The following is a 17,756-nucleotide window of genomic DNA, read 5'->3' on the forward strand; positions in this document are numbered from 1 at the left end:
AGCTTTCGAGATTGAACAAAAAAAATTTATTTTAAAAATACAAAAAAAAATTATAAAATTCTCGATTTTAAAAAGCAAGTGACCCATATGAACTTTATCCCCCTCCCATTTATACGTAATTTCCTCAATAGTTTGGGTTCCTTTTGTTGTTCGACATTTTGTTGAATATATATCTCTGAAATTGTTGGTTAAACTTTTAGCCGTGGGCGTGGCAAGATATGGGAGGTTGACACCATTGTCGCCTTTTTTAACCACAATTGGATACTATCATCAAAAGTCTTGGGGGTTACCTTTTCTTTTCATGATTTTATTCTCTCTTTTTTTTCTTCTTTAATGAACTTAATTTAACCCAAGTCATGAGTGCAAATAAATAAAGCTAGTGAAAGATGTCACTCTCTTTGGTCCCCCCATCTCTTTTGAAATTTGGTGATTGATTCTTTTTCCTTTGTTTCACCCCCAATTCTAAAGACTAAAGCGGACGTCTTTTTTCTTTCAAACTCAGAGCTTGTGTTGAAATTAGACTGATGGTTGAACTATCACATAATTAATTCAATAATTGCATCAGTATTTAACATATTTTTAAAAAAGAAAATATTTTTTTTGAAAAAATTAATAAATCATAAATAAATAATAATAGTAATATAAATATTCATTTGATAACAATAACATTGAAATTTTAAACCAATAACTCTAAACATATATATAAGTTCAAATCATTTTATCCTATTTTTTTCAATTTCAAAATATTTTACGGAACTCGATTATATGATTCTAGTTAAAATATTAAACCAATCATTTTTCAATTCAACTGATGTTTTATCTATTAGTCAAATTCCAACATCGTGAAGGGTTAAAAAGATGAAATGATAGCCGTAGTGAATATAGAAGGGCAGCCACGTTGGGCTCAGTGTCTCAATTGGGTTGGGCTATCATGATTTTGAGTTTAAGACTTCAATTCTAGATGGGCTTTTCAACTATAACACAACTCATCCAATTACTCTGAACTTTCTTTTCCAGACACCTAATTATAACAAATTACAAAATGGTCATTCAACTAATTGTGTTTGTCTTTTCTAGTCTAATTTTGTGAACTTCTTTTAAGAGTGACAGTTCTAAAATAGGTATAATAACAAGTTTAGTGCATAATGTTTATACATAGTGTCAATTTGGTCATGACTCTAAAAAATTTAATCTTCAACATTGGTTCAATTTGATCCTAATTTTAAAACAGTGTCAAGCATTGATTTTTCTTTTAGAATTATGATCAAATTGAAAATGTATAAATAGTCAGGATTAAATTTTTTATTGTTTCAATTTTAGAGTTGTCACATCATCTTTCTGTCACTAAGAAAGACAAACATAATTAGTTGGATGACCATTTTGTAATTTTTTATAATTAAGTGCCTAGAAAGAGAGACTTCACCATAGTTGGGTGACTTACTGTGTAATTTACCTAGAAAATAATATATATGATATGTGATGACCAACGACGCAGTAAAGCTACAACGTGAAAGCCTACACCTCTGATAAAAAGCAACAAAATTCAAGATTCAGAATACCAACTTCCTTCGACTTGTTGGGACTTCATTACTTTTTCCAGAAAAACCAATCAGATCTCGGATGGTTTCGACGATCAGGTCTTTAAATATTTGTCGTTCGATATAGAGGACTGCTTCAGACATCTCAATGGGGTAATCTGCCCAACCGGTAGTGGCATCCCCTGCAAGGTCCTTTCTTAACACACCACAAATCACCTCAAACAAGTCATCTGCTGAGTCCCTCCTTCGAATCTTTTCAAATTCGGACCAAATTTGTTGCAGCGATGTCTCTCCTGACCATGGATATTTAAGCTTCCATGGCGGTAATTCTCCCTTTCCATTGAGAATTTCATTTATGGTGTCGAATATAAGCTTCCTTTGGAGTTTATACACTTTGGAGGTGTCTTTCCCTTTAAGGTTCTGTTGCTTCTCAAGCAACAGAAAGACGTCAGTATGATCAGGCAAGTAATTGGATGCTTTGAGGATATCGGAAATGAAGTTGAAATCACAATCGTCTGATTTATCTGATGATTTTGATTTAGCGGTTGACATGGCACTAGCGGGACTCCAAAGTTCATCTTCTGATTCAACAACTTGGTCTGAAATTTTAAAATCTCAAGTCGAATCACAAAATTCTCCATTCAACGTCGATTGAAGGAGGTAAAAGTATTGAATATATATACTTGCTTATCATAGTGTGGATTACTTCTAAAATGAGAAAAATCATTAATATATATCAAGACTTTGCTTCAATGTACAACATCATATGCGAACTTTGATTTTGTGCGATTTTATACATAAAATTTTAGTTTTATTTAATTTTCACAAATCACTAACAACATTATCAAATTAACATAATTTTACATTGATGTATTGCATACACAAACAATTATATTAAACCAATATGAAAAATGAATAAATATATGTATTTCTTTAAGAGTACAATTGAATCAAAATCAAAATTTCATGTACACATATGAACTACAATTCAAGTTTCTTTTGTATAATTATAAAAATTAAAATTTATATATCAAAGTACATATTAAACTAAAGTTCATGTATAAATTTAATATTTATCTCTAATTATAATTAACCTGACTTGATTTCATACCTTATTCACGGGTTAATAGTTAAGAATTTTTATGTACAATCTAATAAATATATTACGACATATTTTAAAAATAATCTTATATTACTCACTTTGTCCTAGTACAATTGTCACAGTTGAATTTTTCTTCAAAATTTTTAAACTTTGACATAAATTACTGTATATATTTTATAAATTAATTCATTGAAAGGCATTACAATATGTATTTTTTTCAAATTTTTATGCATAATATTTTTTTAAAGAATAAAAGGTTAAAGTAAAAATATTTTACCATGTGATAAGTTGAATGGAGAAGAAAGAGTATTTAATTAAGTTAATCTCAAAAAATTAATATTTTTATTTTTCGAAAACTTTTACTATTTAAAAAAGTATATAAATCAAAATAAAATGGGGGCCAAATAAAGTCAATAAGGGTAGGGATTACGACAGTAACAAAGGGCTAATACACTGACAGAAAACAGATGATTAAATGAATGTATGAAGGAAAAAGAGGACCAAATATGTCGTTGCCTTCACTCTCTTTCCAATATGGACTGTAGTCTTTTAACTTCAAACAAAATTAACAGAGGTGGGGACATTTCCACCACTTTCCAAGACTAGCATTAATGGGATGCTCTAACCCACTTGTCAGGCAAAGTTTTACAGCGGTAAGTATATTCTTTTTCTCACTCAGGTAACTTTGGTTTGCAGTAAAAAAGGGAGGATGTTTCAATTACTTTCCCATTTGCGACATCTCCATTCTTCTTCTTTCTTTTTGGTTATTCTAAAATTATTTGCTTTTAATGTGGTCTACCAAATTAATGAAACTATATGAAATCTACACGTAGATAAAGAGATTTACGAATACTCGAAGATTTGTTCTCTTACCTTTGAAATCCATTCTTCGTTTCATCACAGGGGAAGTAGACGAATCATCTTTGTAAAAGGACGCGTCGAGTACCGAAACAGGACTCGGCTGCAACTCAGTTTGAGCTGCGTTCATCTTTGCTATGCTGTGAAGCAACTTATCACACCTTTCCAATAAGCTTCTCCCTTCCTTATATTCCTCCACCTTCAATTTCTGTGCATGCCATTCAAATAAATTAAGGTGATTAACTAACCATTTAGTTAAATAATTGAGCAATTTTACCTCAGCATCAGTTTGAGAAGATGAGCTGGAGCTACTTTCAGAAACAGTTGATGTTTCATCCTCCGCTGGGATAAATACTTTCTCAGCCGTTGATTTTCTGTTTCCCGCTGATCTATTCGCCTGATCTAGTTCGGTTCTTCTCACATTAACTCTAGCAGACTGAACCGGAGACATTCTTCTCTGTTCAACATTGCCATTCCCTCTCTGCGTTTCAATCCTCAAAGGCCTTCTGCTTGGACTCCTGATGCCACTTATTCTGCTTTGGTTCCGTAAGTTCCTTCCAGCATCCGGTCGATCACGTCTTGGACTCGGCGGCGGCGGCTCCAGTTTCGAGTTCCGGCGAGCTCCATTTTTTGATCTGTAAGCCGGAGGAGGTGAATCGTTGCTGCTTCTCCTGATTGGTGATGATCTTTCCGGTCTAATAACAACAATTGGAGATTGTTCATAAACAAAGCTCCTTTTATTCCTTTGGTTTGGAGGTTTCGTAGTATGTAAAAGGCCTTTAAGTTGCAAAGCTTCGAGGATTCGCTTAAGATTCTCGAGATCTTTCGACGGCTCGTCAATTCCTCGGAGCTTAAGCTCTTTCTCAATCTCTCCATTGATGGAAACTGTTTGCTTTGTCTTTGGAAAGAAATCAACTGAATTGTAAAAACGTTTAGTTTGAACCGTTCCTCGAACCGGAGTTTTAACTGGTTCACGTCTCACAGTGCTTGAGCCTTCAGTTCCATTTCTTATTACTTCATCTAGCTCGGCACCATTTTTAGTTACCACATTGCTCGAAATCCCCCCATTTAAATGGATATTAATTCTATCTATAAAACGATACTGAAATAGATCTCTGCCTCTTGCTTCCGACGCGGATCTTCGGAGCTCCGCTCTTTTATTCGGTTCGGGATCTGAATCCGGTAACGGCGCCTCAAGTCCCATGAGCCTTGCGACTACGCTAGGTGAACGTCGTTGTTTGTCGATACCATCCACTCCGTCTTCTTCTCTATTGCTTTCGCATTGGTTGGAAGGTAGAATGGCGGTATTCGTACGGATCTCTCGTGGCTTAAGGCTTCCAGTTGCATTGACCACGGCTCTGCTATCTAGAGAAAGCCTTGGAGCTTCTTTGGAGAATTTCCATGGCGAACTTGCGCCGTCTTCGTTGAATTCGAAAATTGGACGGCCGCGAGGTGACTTGTTCTGGCTCCCCATCGCAATGGAAGGTTCCGGTGACGGCAGCTTCTCTATTATTTTAGATATTGCTAGTGGTGACTCAACGTTCTTCTCTTGCTCCGATGTCATTTCTCTGGACTGAGAAAAAAAACCGTAAGATTACATTTCAGTAGAAGTCCACATGCACATCATAAATAGGGGGAAAAAAAGGAAACCAACCGTCGTGGAAGGGAGGCGCTTAACAGTGTGAAGGCGTTTGCCGGCAAGAATGTGGTGACAATCAAAGATCTGAAAAAAACCAGCCATGCAACCCTTTTGTTTCTCATCTATTTTCTTCTCAATATTTTGCTCTTGCACTATCCCCGCCATCATTCAAAAAAATAAAAAAATCTCCGTTGGAACTCAACAATAATACCTCTTTGAATTACTATGATTCCATTTCTCTCTTCATCTTTTGCAAGTTTCTTGCTGTCACTCTGTGGCTGAGTTTAACCGCAACACAACAGTGCAGCCTTTATATTCGTACTTCATTCTCCCGCTTTTATGGTCTTTAAAAGGGTGGACCACGTTAAGGAACAAAAAGAGCAGTGGTGTGGGGACACATGGCTTCTCTCGTCACTTGTACGCAACTTGACCTTTACTATAAATTCGATGACGTAAAATTTTTATTTTTCAAATAAAATACAATATTAAATGGGTGTATGATAAGAAAATATAAATATTTAAATCTTTGTTTTTGAAAGTACAAACTATTTAATCTAAAACTTATAAACCAAGAAAACAAAAATATAAAAAGTTTGTTGGCACTGACACTGGAACCCGCAGCTTGGCCAATGCTTTCTCCTAACATTTGCTCCCTTATTTTTCGTGCCTTTGAACGACTGACCACCCCCTTCATTGCCTCCATTTTATGTCGATTATACGATTTAAAAACGTTAATAACCATAAAATCATTATTTCCCTTTGAAGGTGCATATGAATCATTTAAAAGCAAGATGAATATGGAAGCCATTAACGTGAATCACGAGAACGTACATTGTAATGACACCTGTAATGTGCACATTTAACTTACAATGTAGATAAAAAAAATATTTATGTGCTATATTTGTTAAAAATTAAAAGTGCAGTCCGTGAGTAGTGGGAAACCAAAAATAAATAAATGTCCAGTTTTCCAGTTTTCAGAATCCAAGCATAACCTTGAGTAGACCAAAAATAAATAAAGATTAAAGAATAAAACATTCGCCACTAGCCACTAGCCACCGCCAGCCGGCTTGCCACAATGGGTGGCCGAGCTGATCCAAAACTTCCAGTATAAGTGGCTGCAGCACTACTAGACGTGCAAGAAGTTGGCAATTTGCAGTTGAGGTATATGGACTTTGATGACCTGGCACGTGGCGAACGCATGAACTGATTGGTTGCACCTTGTTAGAGGATGGATACAGTCACTACAGTTCCAAAAGGAATCAAAGTGGATGGCCAGCTGCCACCTTTGAAAATGAAGGGCGTTAAGGAATCTGTTTCCTCCATTGGTTGTTGCACTTGCCCTTTATTTTATGCCACTTAAAGATTCCTTTTCTTTGTTTTTTTTAAAGAAGAAAATTTAAGAACTTACTTTAAACTTAAGATTATAACTTATCGAATTTGAGTTTTAACAGTAACGAAATCATTAATGCCTCAATCAACAACTAGTTGATTTTCATGAAATTTTATTACTACCTTACGTGTTTTTTCTTTAAATAAAGTTTAATAAAGAAATTTTTAAAATGTCATCTATTTCGTAATCGATTGAATTTTCAATAATGAAAGGTTTTGGTCTTATGTAGAGATTTTATCCCCCACTTCCGTCAAGAGCTATAAACGGTTTGGGGAGAGAGGCACCTCCTTTGATAGTGATACAAAAATACGACCTACAAAATTGAAGGGAGAGATATTAATATAGTATTTAGAATTAATTATACAAATCATCTGGGTGCATAAGAACTTGAATTAGGTGACCTCTGAAATATTTCTTTAGGTTTTATAAGTGGTATATTTATATAAGAAAAATAAAAAGATATTACTCAAAGGAGAAAGATACATAAGTGAATGAATTGACGCTTTTCTTTGCTTGTGGTAGAATATGTGACCATGTATGTTGGTCTAAATTAATAATAATCTCAATCTCGGAAATGTGAGAAAACGTTAAATACGAAATTGGAAAAAAATATCAAGTTTAAATACCAAATATTATATTAAATATTAATTTTGTCATTTCCATCCGGACCGAGTTTGATTCGATTTAAATAAAAAAAATATTTTAAATAATTTTAGTATAATCAAGATAATCATTTTTTATTTCATTTTCCGAACCGTAACCAATCGATAGACTAAGATAACCAAACCATAAATATTCGACTCGGATGTCAAAATTCCAGACTAATTTTGGACTTTATTTTCACATTATAAGTTTTGTTTTATGGTTGTTGGTCCATATTTGACAGGGTTTTAAAATATTTTTCATAAATATTTAAAAAATTAATTTAAGTAAATAAAAATAATGAATAACTTTTATATTATGTATATGTTATTTTTTAACAATGGTAACTCAAAATTATATTATAGACTTATTTTGGTAAAATTATTTAGATAGTAGTTAATTTGAAACGTTGTAGCATATAAATTGTATATATAGCATGAGTAAATTTTATAAGCTAATTAACCATTTCCAGATTTGAATAACGAATATTCGTAAAATTGATTTTCAATAATGTTTCGTAAAATCGTTATTGAACTGAAAATGAGGTGCTCTAAGTTTTTTTTTTAACTAAATGAAATAAAGAATTATTGATTACTTATTATAAAATCAAATTAAATTAATTTTTTTAACACAATATTTAGAATTATCCATAATCCTTCTCCAACTTATAAATACGAGGACAACACGTTTCAACGTACTCTAACCTATATCCTCTTATATTGACAACAATACCTATACCGATCGAGTTAAGGCCAAACCGAAAAATCAAATTTAATGGACTCCTATTTTAGGTTTAAATGCTTTTTATTAATCTTGTTTATGGGCATATCAATAACGAAATCATTTGAATGCTTAGCAAACATCAGGATGTAATGTTTCATTGTTGGGTCAATGCTATCTATTAAAGGCCAGCTTACAAAAAGCAGCCCAACAATAAGCCCTAAGATTGACATTTTAATAAATAGATTTTTTAGTATCCCAAGTCCAAATTAAATTTAGAGGTGGGAAATCTTTGTCTACAATAATAAATTTATTACTAGAATTGAGTTAGCTCCAATTAGATGGAGTTTTTTTTTCTCTCTCTCATAATTTGATTTGATTTTTAACTTTTCTAGTTAAATTTGAGTTTTGATTTTTGATTTTACAAAATCTGCTTTGTTTTATTGGTTTTGAAATAAATTTATTTATGTCTTTCTCATAAATACATTTTGAAAATATTTTTTTAAGTAAATAAAAGAAAATCAATAACTCTTATATATATATATATTTGATAAACCTCAAAACTATATATGAACTTTGATTAAACTTATATTGTTACACATGAATTTTGATTTTGTACAATTTTATACATAAAATTTTCATTCGATTCAATTTTCACAAATCACTAATACAATTATCAATATAGAACCATTTTACGTTTACATGTTGCATACATATAAATAAATTGATGTATATATTTCTTTAAATATATATATAGTTGAATCAAAATTAAAGTTTTATGTATACATTTGAACCACGATAAAAGTTTTATGTGAAAATGTTTGTCGATTGGCACAGTTTTGTCTGCTAAAGTAGCACGCCAATTTTGATCTAGGTTTGTTTTAGTTTCGTATTTTGTTTCTTGGGATTGACGATTTGGATTCTACAATTCTAATTTCTCTTTTGGAGTTGTTTGGCACGTCAACTATCCCTAATTTAAGGTTTTTGCTTTTTTCTTTTTTAAATTTTTTACCCACACAAAATAACACATTGATTTAGGGTTTGGGTTACCGATTGCACCAATCTATATAATCCACAAGGAATCGCTGCCTAAAAGCTCATCATGGAAGAGGTGTTAACGGGGCTCCAAATCACGGATAAGAAAGAAGAGGCATGGCAGCTATATAGGGACTCCAGCCTGCAACAACTGGACTATGATCTATGTCTGGTCGAATTCTTTCTCACGGCTAGTGTGGTTCATTTTCTGGCAATACAAAACATGCTGGCGAATTTATGGCACCCAATAAGGGGTGTTCAAATTTCAGACCGAGGTGAGAAAAGATTCTTGTTCAGGTTTTATCACAAGGTAGATATTGACAGAGTGACTAAAGGGGTTCCATGGACAACAACCACATCTTAGTTTTTCATCATCTTGGTGCTAACAAAGATCCAATGCAAGTAACACTAATCTACAATTATTTCTGGGTACAAGTTCATGTTCTCTCACCAGGATTTTTCTTCAAGAACATTGCTATACAATTCTAAAATTTATAGGTTCATTTGAAGAAAATGATACAAAATAAATAGGATATGGGTTTAGAGATTATTTTCAGCTCAGGGTTAGGCTAGATGTGAGAACTCCATTGAACATTTCTGAGTTGTTGCTAAGGGTTGAGCACAAAATCTGTGCAAAGCATCTATATGCCAACTGAAGGAAAGAAAATCCTGGAGGAGACCTGCAACAAGCATTTTGGGGAGTCTGCAAATCTTACATAGCTACTGACTTTGAATATCACATCAAAAAGATTAACCTATCAAACATAGTGCCAATGTAAGTTTACTTAGTATTGATCCTAAGCAATAGTCAAAAGCCTTTTTTTCTGGTAGGTCCATATAAGATGCAATTGACAATAATTTTGCAGAGTCATTTAATGCAATAATTTTAGGAGCTAGATTAATGTCTTTAATTTCCATGTTAGAAGAAATTAGATAGTTATAGAGAGGATTGTAAACAATTTGGCCAAATGTAAAAATTAGAATGATAAATTCTATTCTAAGATATGTGAGAAGTAACACAAGAATATCCAAATGAGTTCATATTGTCATGTTAAATGGAATGGAGTAAAAGGGTTTAAAGTGGCAAACTTTGGTGATGTAGTAGTTGTTGACTTATTTCAGTGGTCATGTAGTTGTAGGAGATAGGATCTCATTAGCATCCCATGTTCACATGCTGTTTCAGCCATATTGTGGAAAAAAGTTGATATTTATAATTTTGTATATAAGAGGTTTAAAAAATACGTATGGCTTTGTATTGTCTATTGTCCCAAGTGAAATTTTAGTCGAAAACTGATATGAGACCAAGTGACCCTCTATTCCAAGAAAAATTCCTAGGAGACCAAAAAAGAATAGAGTCAAAAAAGAGGGGGAGAGGGGAGTGGGAGTAAACTATCTAGAAGAGGGAGTGCCACAAGTGTTCCATGGTCGGACACAACTCCAGAAGCTGTCAAAATTCATCTACTGTAAGTGTAACTTCGTCTTAAGAATTTTATTTTAATGAAACATATGTTTAATTTGAGAACTATTAACATGTTTAATTTATAGAGTACACCTCCACCAGCTCTTTTTGATCTCGCTCCACTAGCTCTTTCTCAAACTGTTGCATCCGAAGCATCTGCATCATCACCAGCTTCTTCAACACAGCTAACTCCTCCCACCATTGCAGCATTTTCAGCATAGCAAATGCTTACAAGACTTTGTAGCAAGGGAAAGCAAGCTATGCAAGAGATTGAGTTATACACCAATGAGAGGATAGGGATGCCAATTTTGAATGTAAGTAGTTGATTGTTAAACTGTTTACTGTATTTTGGTGACATATTTTTTTAATTATGTGTTTTATGCATTGTAGCCTGGTATGAGAGGGGAAACCATGGTGACTACCCCAACCAAGTACACCAATAAAATGAAGGGAAACATCAACAAGGACACTATTGGCAGGACTCAATAAAGTAGAAACACAAAAAAGGCTAAGTCTAAAATCCCACCCAAGCACAACCGTAAGCCATGGAGATAGTTGATGTCAATCCATATTTAATTTGATGGTTTTAATTTGTTAACATACGATGGATGGTTTTATTTTGTTGGATCATTTTGATGGATGTATTTTGATGGACGGTTTAATTTTGTTGAATCATTCTGATGGTTTTATTTTGATGGACAATTTATATTTATCCATTATATATAATGGTGGTAATGGATGGTTCGATTTTGTTGATGCCAATTTTTGTATATGCATATACTTTTACAATAACATTATACAACAACATTATTCAATTCATTCTTTCTTAACAACTAATACAAATATATGGACAACATACCATCCACAAGCAAAATAACCAAAAAACATCATCCATTGTACAATTAACAACAACTTATAAGCAACCATTAATTTGTTGTTCCTTGACATTTTTTCCTTGTACAATTTTATCTTCGCTTCCAAATGAGTTACCCTTAATCGTATTCTTCACATTTCGTCAATATTGAACTCATCGTTCTCAAGTCTTAATTCTGTTCTCTGTCAATAAATTCTTATTTTCTAGCATTATTTCATCGATTGTGCATCCTTTTTCTTTTGTAGTTGAGTTTGTCCCCCTCACTATTACCTTCAACCCATTGAAAAAAATCGCATCCCTCGGCATTCATTTATCACATTCAACAAAACAAAAAATATAATATTAAAAAACTAAGATTACATCTTAAACCAAAATTGCAACAAAATGTTATATGAAAAACATAAACCCCAATTAATCTCTTTGAAGTTCAAACACCCAAAGAATTTTCTCCCTTTGTTCTTTGGAGTATTCGCGTTGCAAATGGGAGCCTTTAACCCGCAATGGTAGTACACAACACTTATCTACCCACTTAATTTTTTGTTCGTAGAAGAAGTCATGGTAAAGACATGAACAAAATGGAAAACGTAAGAGATAGCTAGGAATTGAAGAAAACGAGAGAAAACATGGAATGAAAGAGGAGAAAATTTAATAGAAAACAAAAAAGGGAAAAATGAAAGATGTTGAAAAACAAAAGAGAAATAGATGGCAAACGTTGAAGATGATGGTAAAAAAATAAATGCAAAGAAAACGAAAGAGAAAAATGTTGGAAAATGATGAAGATGATGGTGAAAAATAACTTAAATTAAAACAAAAACTTCCAAAGGGTCAGGTAAAAAAAGAAACACGGATCAAAGAGGGTGTTGGAATTGCAACATGTGGCAGCGCACGAGTGGCCTGTGCTACCACATTAGCAAAATGTTAACAACGTTAGGCTCAGGTACCAAACCAGTAGGCGAAAAAAATTCGGGTACCAATGTAGGACAAAAAAACTATAGATACCAATCTGGAAGAAGTGCACAAGTTTAGGTACTAATATTATATTTAACCCAATTGAAAATTGGCGGATCTTTAAAAATTAAATTCCTCACTTTCATAACCTCTACCAAAAGCGCCTAACCAACACGACGGAGTGCACCAAATATTCTAATTGTCTAGAAACTGTTTAACATGTCTTCAGGGACTACCTAACAACAAGACAAACATGACAGGAATTAAATTTGCAATGGTCTCAAGAAAGCTCAGATTTAAACCATCAAAACTAGATGACTAGCCTCTATGAACAATTCCAAACAAGTGTACAAGAAAGTGACATGTAGTCTGTGGGTTAGTTAGATAACAAGAAACAAATTCATACACAAATTAACGATACTTGCAACCAAGGAGATAGCAAAAAAAGTCATGGCCTATATTGCGAAAATAGATAAGGTAAGTGCAAAAATATGTAACAGAAAAATTTATTGCAAAAGTTGGAAGGCTCAAGAACGAACAATGGTAAAAATAAATTATGACACTGTCTATCAAGCCCATTCACTAAATTCATGTACGAGGTTGGTGGCTAGAGACTTAAGCGAACATGTGATTGGAATCCAAACAATCAAAAATGACTATATACCTTCGATGTGTGCTATCGAAGCTCTTGCATGTATCCAAGCTGTCAATATGGGAGCAGAGCTAAGGCTAAGAGATCTGATCATGGAAGGTAATGCTCGAACAATAGTTAAAAAACTGCAAGCAAACAAACCAAATAAATCACTAATAATGGCTTACATTGCAGATCTGAAAGAAATGAGCAAAATCTTTTGAACATGCAAGTTTAATTACACGCCAAGATTCGAGAACAAGGTGGCACGCATTTTAGCAAAAAAGACTTTAAAAGATGAAAGGTACACTTATTTGGGAACTGAAATGCTAGAATTGGTGGCTGACGCAGTGGAGAGGGACAGACTACAAATAAGAGGCGTATAAATAGAAGCAGATCTGCTGGCGATCGAGATAAGAAGAATAATCGAAAAGAAACGTTTTGTTGGGTCTGATGGAGACCAACATCTCTCAACAAAAAGAAGCTCATTTCACTAGAGGTAATAATGTTAAATGAAACCAAATGACAGTGATAAGATAATTTTTTTTGGGTCCGTTGGCAGCCAACATTGATCTACAGAAAAAACTATTGTCTCGGCTACGAAACGAAACCAAACAGAGGAAATCCAAAAGCGACAAAGATAAAAACAGTTGAGGAAAGATATGTTACCACCGAAAAAATAAAAGAAATAAGGGTTAAGCAACAAAGATAATAAAGAGGAAAGCATGATGCCACATGAAAAAAGAAAGAAAGGAAGTAAGGGTCGAGTAGTAGAGATAGCAAAGAGGAGGCTAACCAAATCAGGAAATGTTTAATAGGCAAATAAAAGTGATTGATCTTCCAAGAGGGGCCCATTCAACGATTGGAGAAAGGGAAAAGTAATCTTGGAAATAAAAATGTATTAAAATGCATTAAAATGCTTTAAGGAAATAGGAAGGCCATACATCATATTGGGATCGCAACAATGAAAGGGATTCGGTTTAGTTTAGGCTTTTCATTTCGTTTTTCCATTTTTATTTTTAGGCTATTTTGTGGGTTGTTGGGTCTAAAGCCGAAAAACGGTTGCAGACTTGTTTTTGTTTTTTTTGTTTTGACTCCCCTTAATAAAACATATATGTTTCCCGTAAAAAAAAAGTTTTATGTATATGATTGAACAAAATGAAAGTTCATGTATCAAATTGCATATTGGATCAAAGTTCATGTACAGTTTTAGATTTATCTCTAATCATTTATATTATAATTTAAAGTTATTTCACTATTTTAAATATAAAACATATTTTTACAGTATAAAAATTATAAATTAAATATAAATATAATTTAATTTGATTAATTATATTTTTTTTAATTTGTTAAAAAGTCCACATACCATCTGTTCGAATCAATCTTTCAATTTCTCAATTTCTTTTATTCAGTCATGTTGGGAATATACTATTGTAAAACAAAACTGTTAGTGCTGACAGGAAGCCAATCTGAGTGTAAATAAATAAAGTAATCACTATGCCGTAGAAGAACTATTGCCTTAAAAGTAAATTTTCCCTGATCGGTATAATCGTGTAATAGACGTCGCTCTTTAAGGTTAACACAATACTTTAATATTCGTACACCCAATAAAAAAAGGTGGAACACAATTGGTATTGCTTTCCTCAAAATGAATCGAAATAAAAAAAAACAAAAGCAATTGGTAAAAAATCTAATTGAAAAATAAACTGGAAGAAAACAAACGAAACCACACTAGGTTCAATTCTTAGGAAAGATTACAAGGGTCACAGGCGATTCTGCTTAAAACCCAAACTCCTAAACATAATTTCCCTTTTGTGTAATTTTGCAAAACACCAAAATTTAGAGAACAGAAGGATGAGAGTTGTTTTTCTCTTGTTGTGTTCTATGAAAAATGAAGAGAATGACTTTCTAATTATATTATTTTTTGAAGGGGCAAAATAGTATATTTGCAGAGTTAGTTTCTTAAAAAATCTCAACAGCCAAATTCTGATTTTGTTGATTCGTAACTGTTTAGAAGCTAGATTTTGATTTTGTCAAATCTTTATCGTTTAAAAATATATTTTTTTCAATTTTTTTGCATTACCAACATTCCCCCACTAATGCAAAATAATTTTTGTAAACATGAAAAAAAGGTAAAACGTGAAAAAAGCAACAACGAAATTAGTCGCTTAAGCACTAGTATCTTATGGATTTGAACTAGTACATAGTGAAATGAGTGATTATTCTCTTTAACAAGTGAAAAAATCTTGAACTTGTTGAGATAGGGGTTAACTCATAACACATGATTAATCTTAGATCCAATTGATGTTCCGCAATAGATCAACAAGTTTTAACTAATACACCCCAGGATACTGGTAAGTGCTCTAGAAAGACTATCCAATTTCATTCATAGAAGGTGGCTAGTCCTTCACACTTACATAGGTGATTTCATCAAGTCTATCTCAATATAAACCACCTAAATAAGGACTATGAAATCATTAAGATCATTTATTAAGCTCGTCCTCTAAAATTTAAATTCAATGAATTCATCAAGTCCGTCTCAATATGACCATCCAAACTCTGGGATATAAACTCATTAAGAGTAATAAAACCAACATCACCTGTCAGCGAATTCATCAAGACTATCTTAATAGGACCACCCAAATCTTGAGATATGAAATCATTAAGAGTGAGAACTCAACCTTATGTGTACCCCGTTCATCATAGAGATAAGTAGAATGAACACTATGAGCTTTGCATGGTTTCATTTGACCACATTTGAACTTAGAGAACTAAGTTGGGTATCCACCATGAATTCCCCAACCATTAGGCTCTAAGACCTATCCCTCTTGATGAATCAAGAATCATTTTTCTACTTAACCCTTTGGTTAGTGGATCAATTAGGTTCCTTTCAAACCTCATAAACTCCAAAGAAAATACTCCATTCTGCCATAAAGAAATCTCAGCAAGTAGATTCCTAAGCCACTCGGCTCAGTCAAGAGTTATAAGCTCTGAATTCGTCATAGAGCGAGCAATAAACGTTTGTTTAGTATATTTCCAAAAAATAGTTAAAGACATACCCACTTGTAAAACTGTAACACCCTATACTCGACCCGATCACCGAGTCCGGGTACCAAGTTTTATAATTAACCCAAATTACTAACAGAAATTCTAATTTGATTTATTACAAATAAAATAGGGCCAGAATTGATTCATATTTATCATATAACTTTTGTCTAATTTCTTTAAATTTCAATAGGTTTCGAAATATAACTACAAATAAACTTCCTACTGACACTAAGGTTTTTACAATCAATTTTCCATATTGAACATGTATATCTTTATATATGTACAACAACTTGGAATTTAAAATTCTAATAAAAGTTCACTTATTTGAACCTCGAGGCATAGCTTCTAAGGGTGCCCCTCTATATGCATGATACAACTATGACTCCATTAGCGTGAACTTGACGGTGTCTGGCTTGGTCCCTCCACATGATCCTTCATTGAGTCATCCCTTAACCCTACATTCAAGGAAAATTGCATGTAAGTTTGAAAGAACTTAGTGAGAATCTATACAATAGTGTTCGCAAGTCACTTAAAGCTCATGGATAAATGACTAATACACATAATTAGACTCCCTATATCTTATAGGAGGTTTCGTAGTTTGATTGGCACAAACGACGCCCACACGTTCTTCTTGAATGGATTGGCGAACACGATGATGGATTTAGGTAAAACTATCGTCTTTCTAACTCCCATTTGTGACTTAACATTGTCTAACTTTATAATAAAACTTTGATTACCTTGCTGATTTGACTTATTTGAAGATAACCCCACAAGTAGTTACACGGATTGTCGACTACCTTTGGTGGATTTACAGATACCTCGCCACCTTGGCAGACTCCGTAACACCCCTTGCCCGAGACCGTTTCCGGAGTCGAGCTCGAGGCATTACTTTACTTGTCTTACTAGTTTGGGACATAAAAAGTTACTTTTGAAATCAATTTCCACATTTACAGCAAAACTGTCCACTAGCGCAGCAGTTACTAAATCATTTATAACTTGAGCTAAGGAACTCGAAATCTAAATCTGTAAATTTTCCCTGAAACTAGACTCATATATCTTTTTACCATAAAATTTTCAGAAATTTTCATTTAGTAAATTAGCACAGTTTATTAGTTAAAGTCTCCCCTGTTTCACCACTTAACTAACCTGACCTCTTGCCACTAAAAATAAGTTTTCTCACTGTATAATTTTCATATGAAGTTATTACTTGTTTCTACAGAAAATAGACTCAATAAGGAATCTAGAAATATAAACTATATCTCATAAATTTTTTTTAAAAATTTTTAATGATTTTCTAAACTCAGAACATGGGACTCCAAAAACAGATCTGACATTGTCTCACTAAAATTCACATATCTCAAAATATAAAATTTCTTTTGTTAAACCGTTAATTTCCATGAAAATATACTCAATAAGATTTCATTATATATATCATTCACCTTCTAACTCATTATACACTATCCTAGGTGATTTTTCAAAGTCACATCACTGTGCTGTCTGAGTTCTGTTTCTTTGCAAAATTTTACCCCTTTCATGATTTCCATGCATAATTTATCACCTAAACTCTTATAACAACAAACACCTCCATACTTAACCATTTTAATAACCATTCATCATCAAATACTTACACACCATTCTTTAGAAAAATCATAATTACAAACATGCAAAATAACTAAATCCATATATATGCCATAACTCAAACGTGTTTCATCATAAAATACCGAGCAGTTGTGGTTGATAGTGTGGACGATCTCCAACTTCTTTAGGATCCTTGAAGTAGCTTTGCAACACTATAAGAGAAAGAGAAATAAAAGAAGTAAGCATAAAGCTTAGTAAGTTTACTAGCAAATAAATAACAACATTAAACACAAA

The 17,756-nt window shown here is 33.0% G+C and overlaps 1 protein-coding gene and 1 long non-coding RNA gene across 3 annotated transcripts; one reads left to right on the forward strand and one right to left on the reverse strand.

Annotated features, from left to right (window-relative positions):
* Positions 1–1,445: 1,445 nt before the first annotated feature.
* On the reverse strand, positions 1,446–5,501 carry LOC107915274 (protein LONGIFOLIA 1). 2 transcript variants are annotated; one of them, XM_016844445.2, is made up of 4 exons: positions 5,153–5,501; positions 3,776–5,066; positions 3,514–3,706; positions 1,446–2,137 (listed from the first exon to the last, which is right to left on the reverse strand). In XM_016844445.2, exons 1-4 carry the CDS (start codon positions 5,257–5,259, stop codon positions 1,551–1,553), a joined length of 2,178 nt encoding a protein of 725 aa, XP_016699934.1. In that variant the 5' UTR covers positions 5,260–5,501; the 3' UTR covers positions 1,446–1,550. The 2 variants fall into 2 exon arrangements, with proteins under 2 accessions (XP_016699934.1, XP_016699925.2); XM_016844436.2 differs by having other exon boundaries at positions 3,776–5,071; positions 5,153–5,498.
* Positions 5,502–9,422: 3,921 nt separating this feature from the next.
* LOC121220258 (uncharacterized) lies at positions 9,423–11,055 on the forward strand. Its single transcript, XR_005917487.1, has 2 exons — positions 9,423–10,697; positions 10,774–11,055. It is a non-coding gene; the product is annotated as an uncharacterized lncRNA (long non-coding RNA).
* Positions 11,056–17,756: the final 6,701 nt, after the last annotated feature.

The sequence above is a fragment of the Gossypium hirsutum genome, chromosome D08 (genome assembly GCF_007990345.1).
Source record: "Gossypium hirsutum isolate 1008001.06 chromosome D08, Gossypium_hirsutum_v2.1, whole genome shotgun sequence".
Classification (NCBI taxonomy): domain Eukaryota; kingdom Viridiplantae; phylum Streptophyta; class Magnoliopsida; order Malvales; family Malvaceae; genus Gossypium; species Gossypium hirsutum.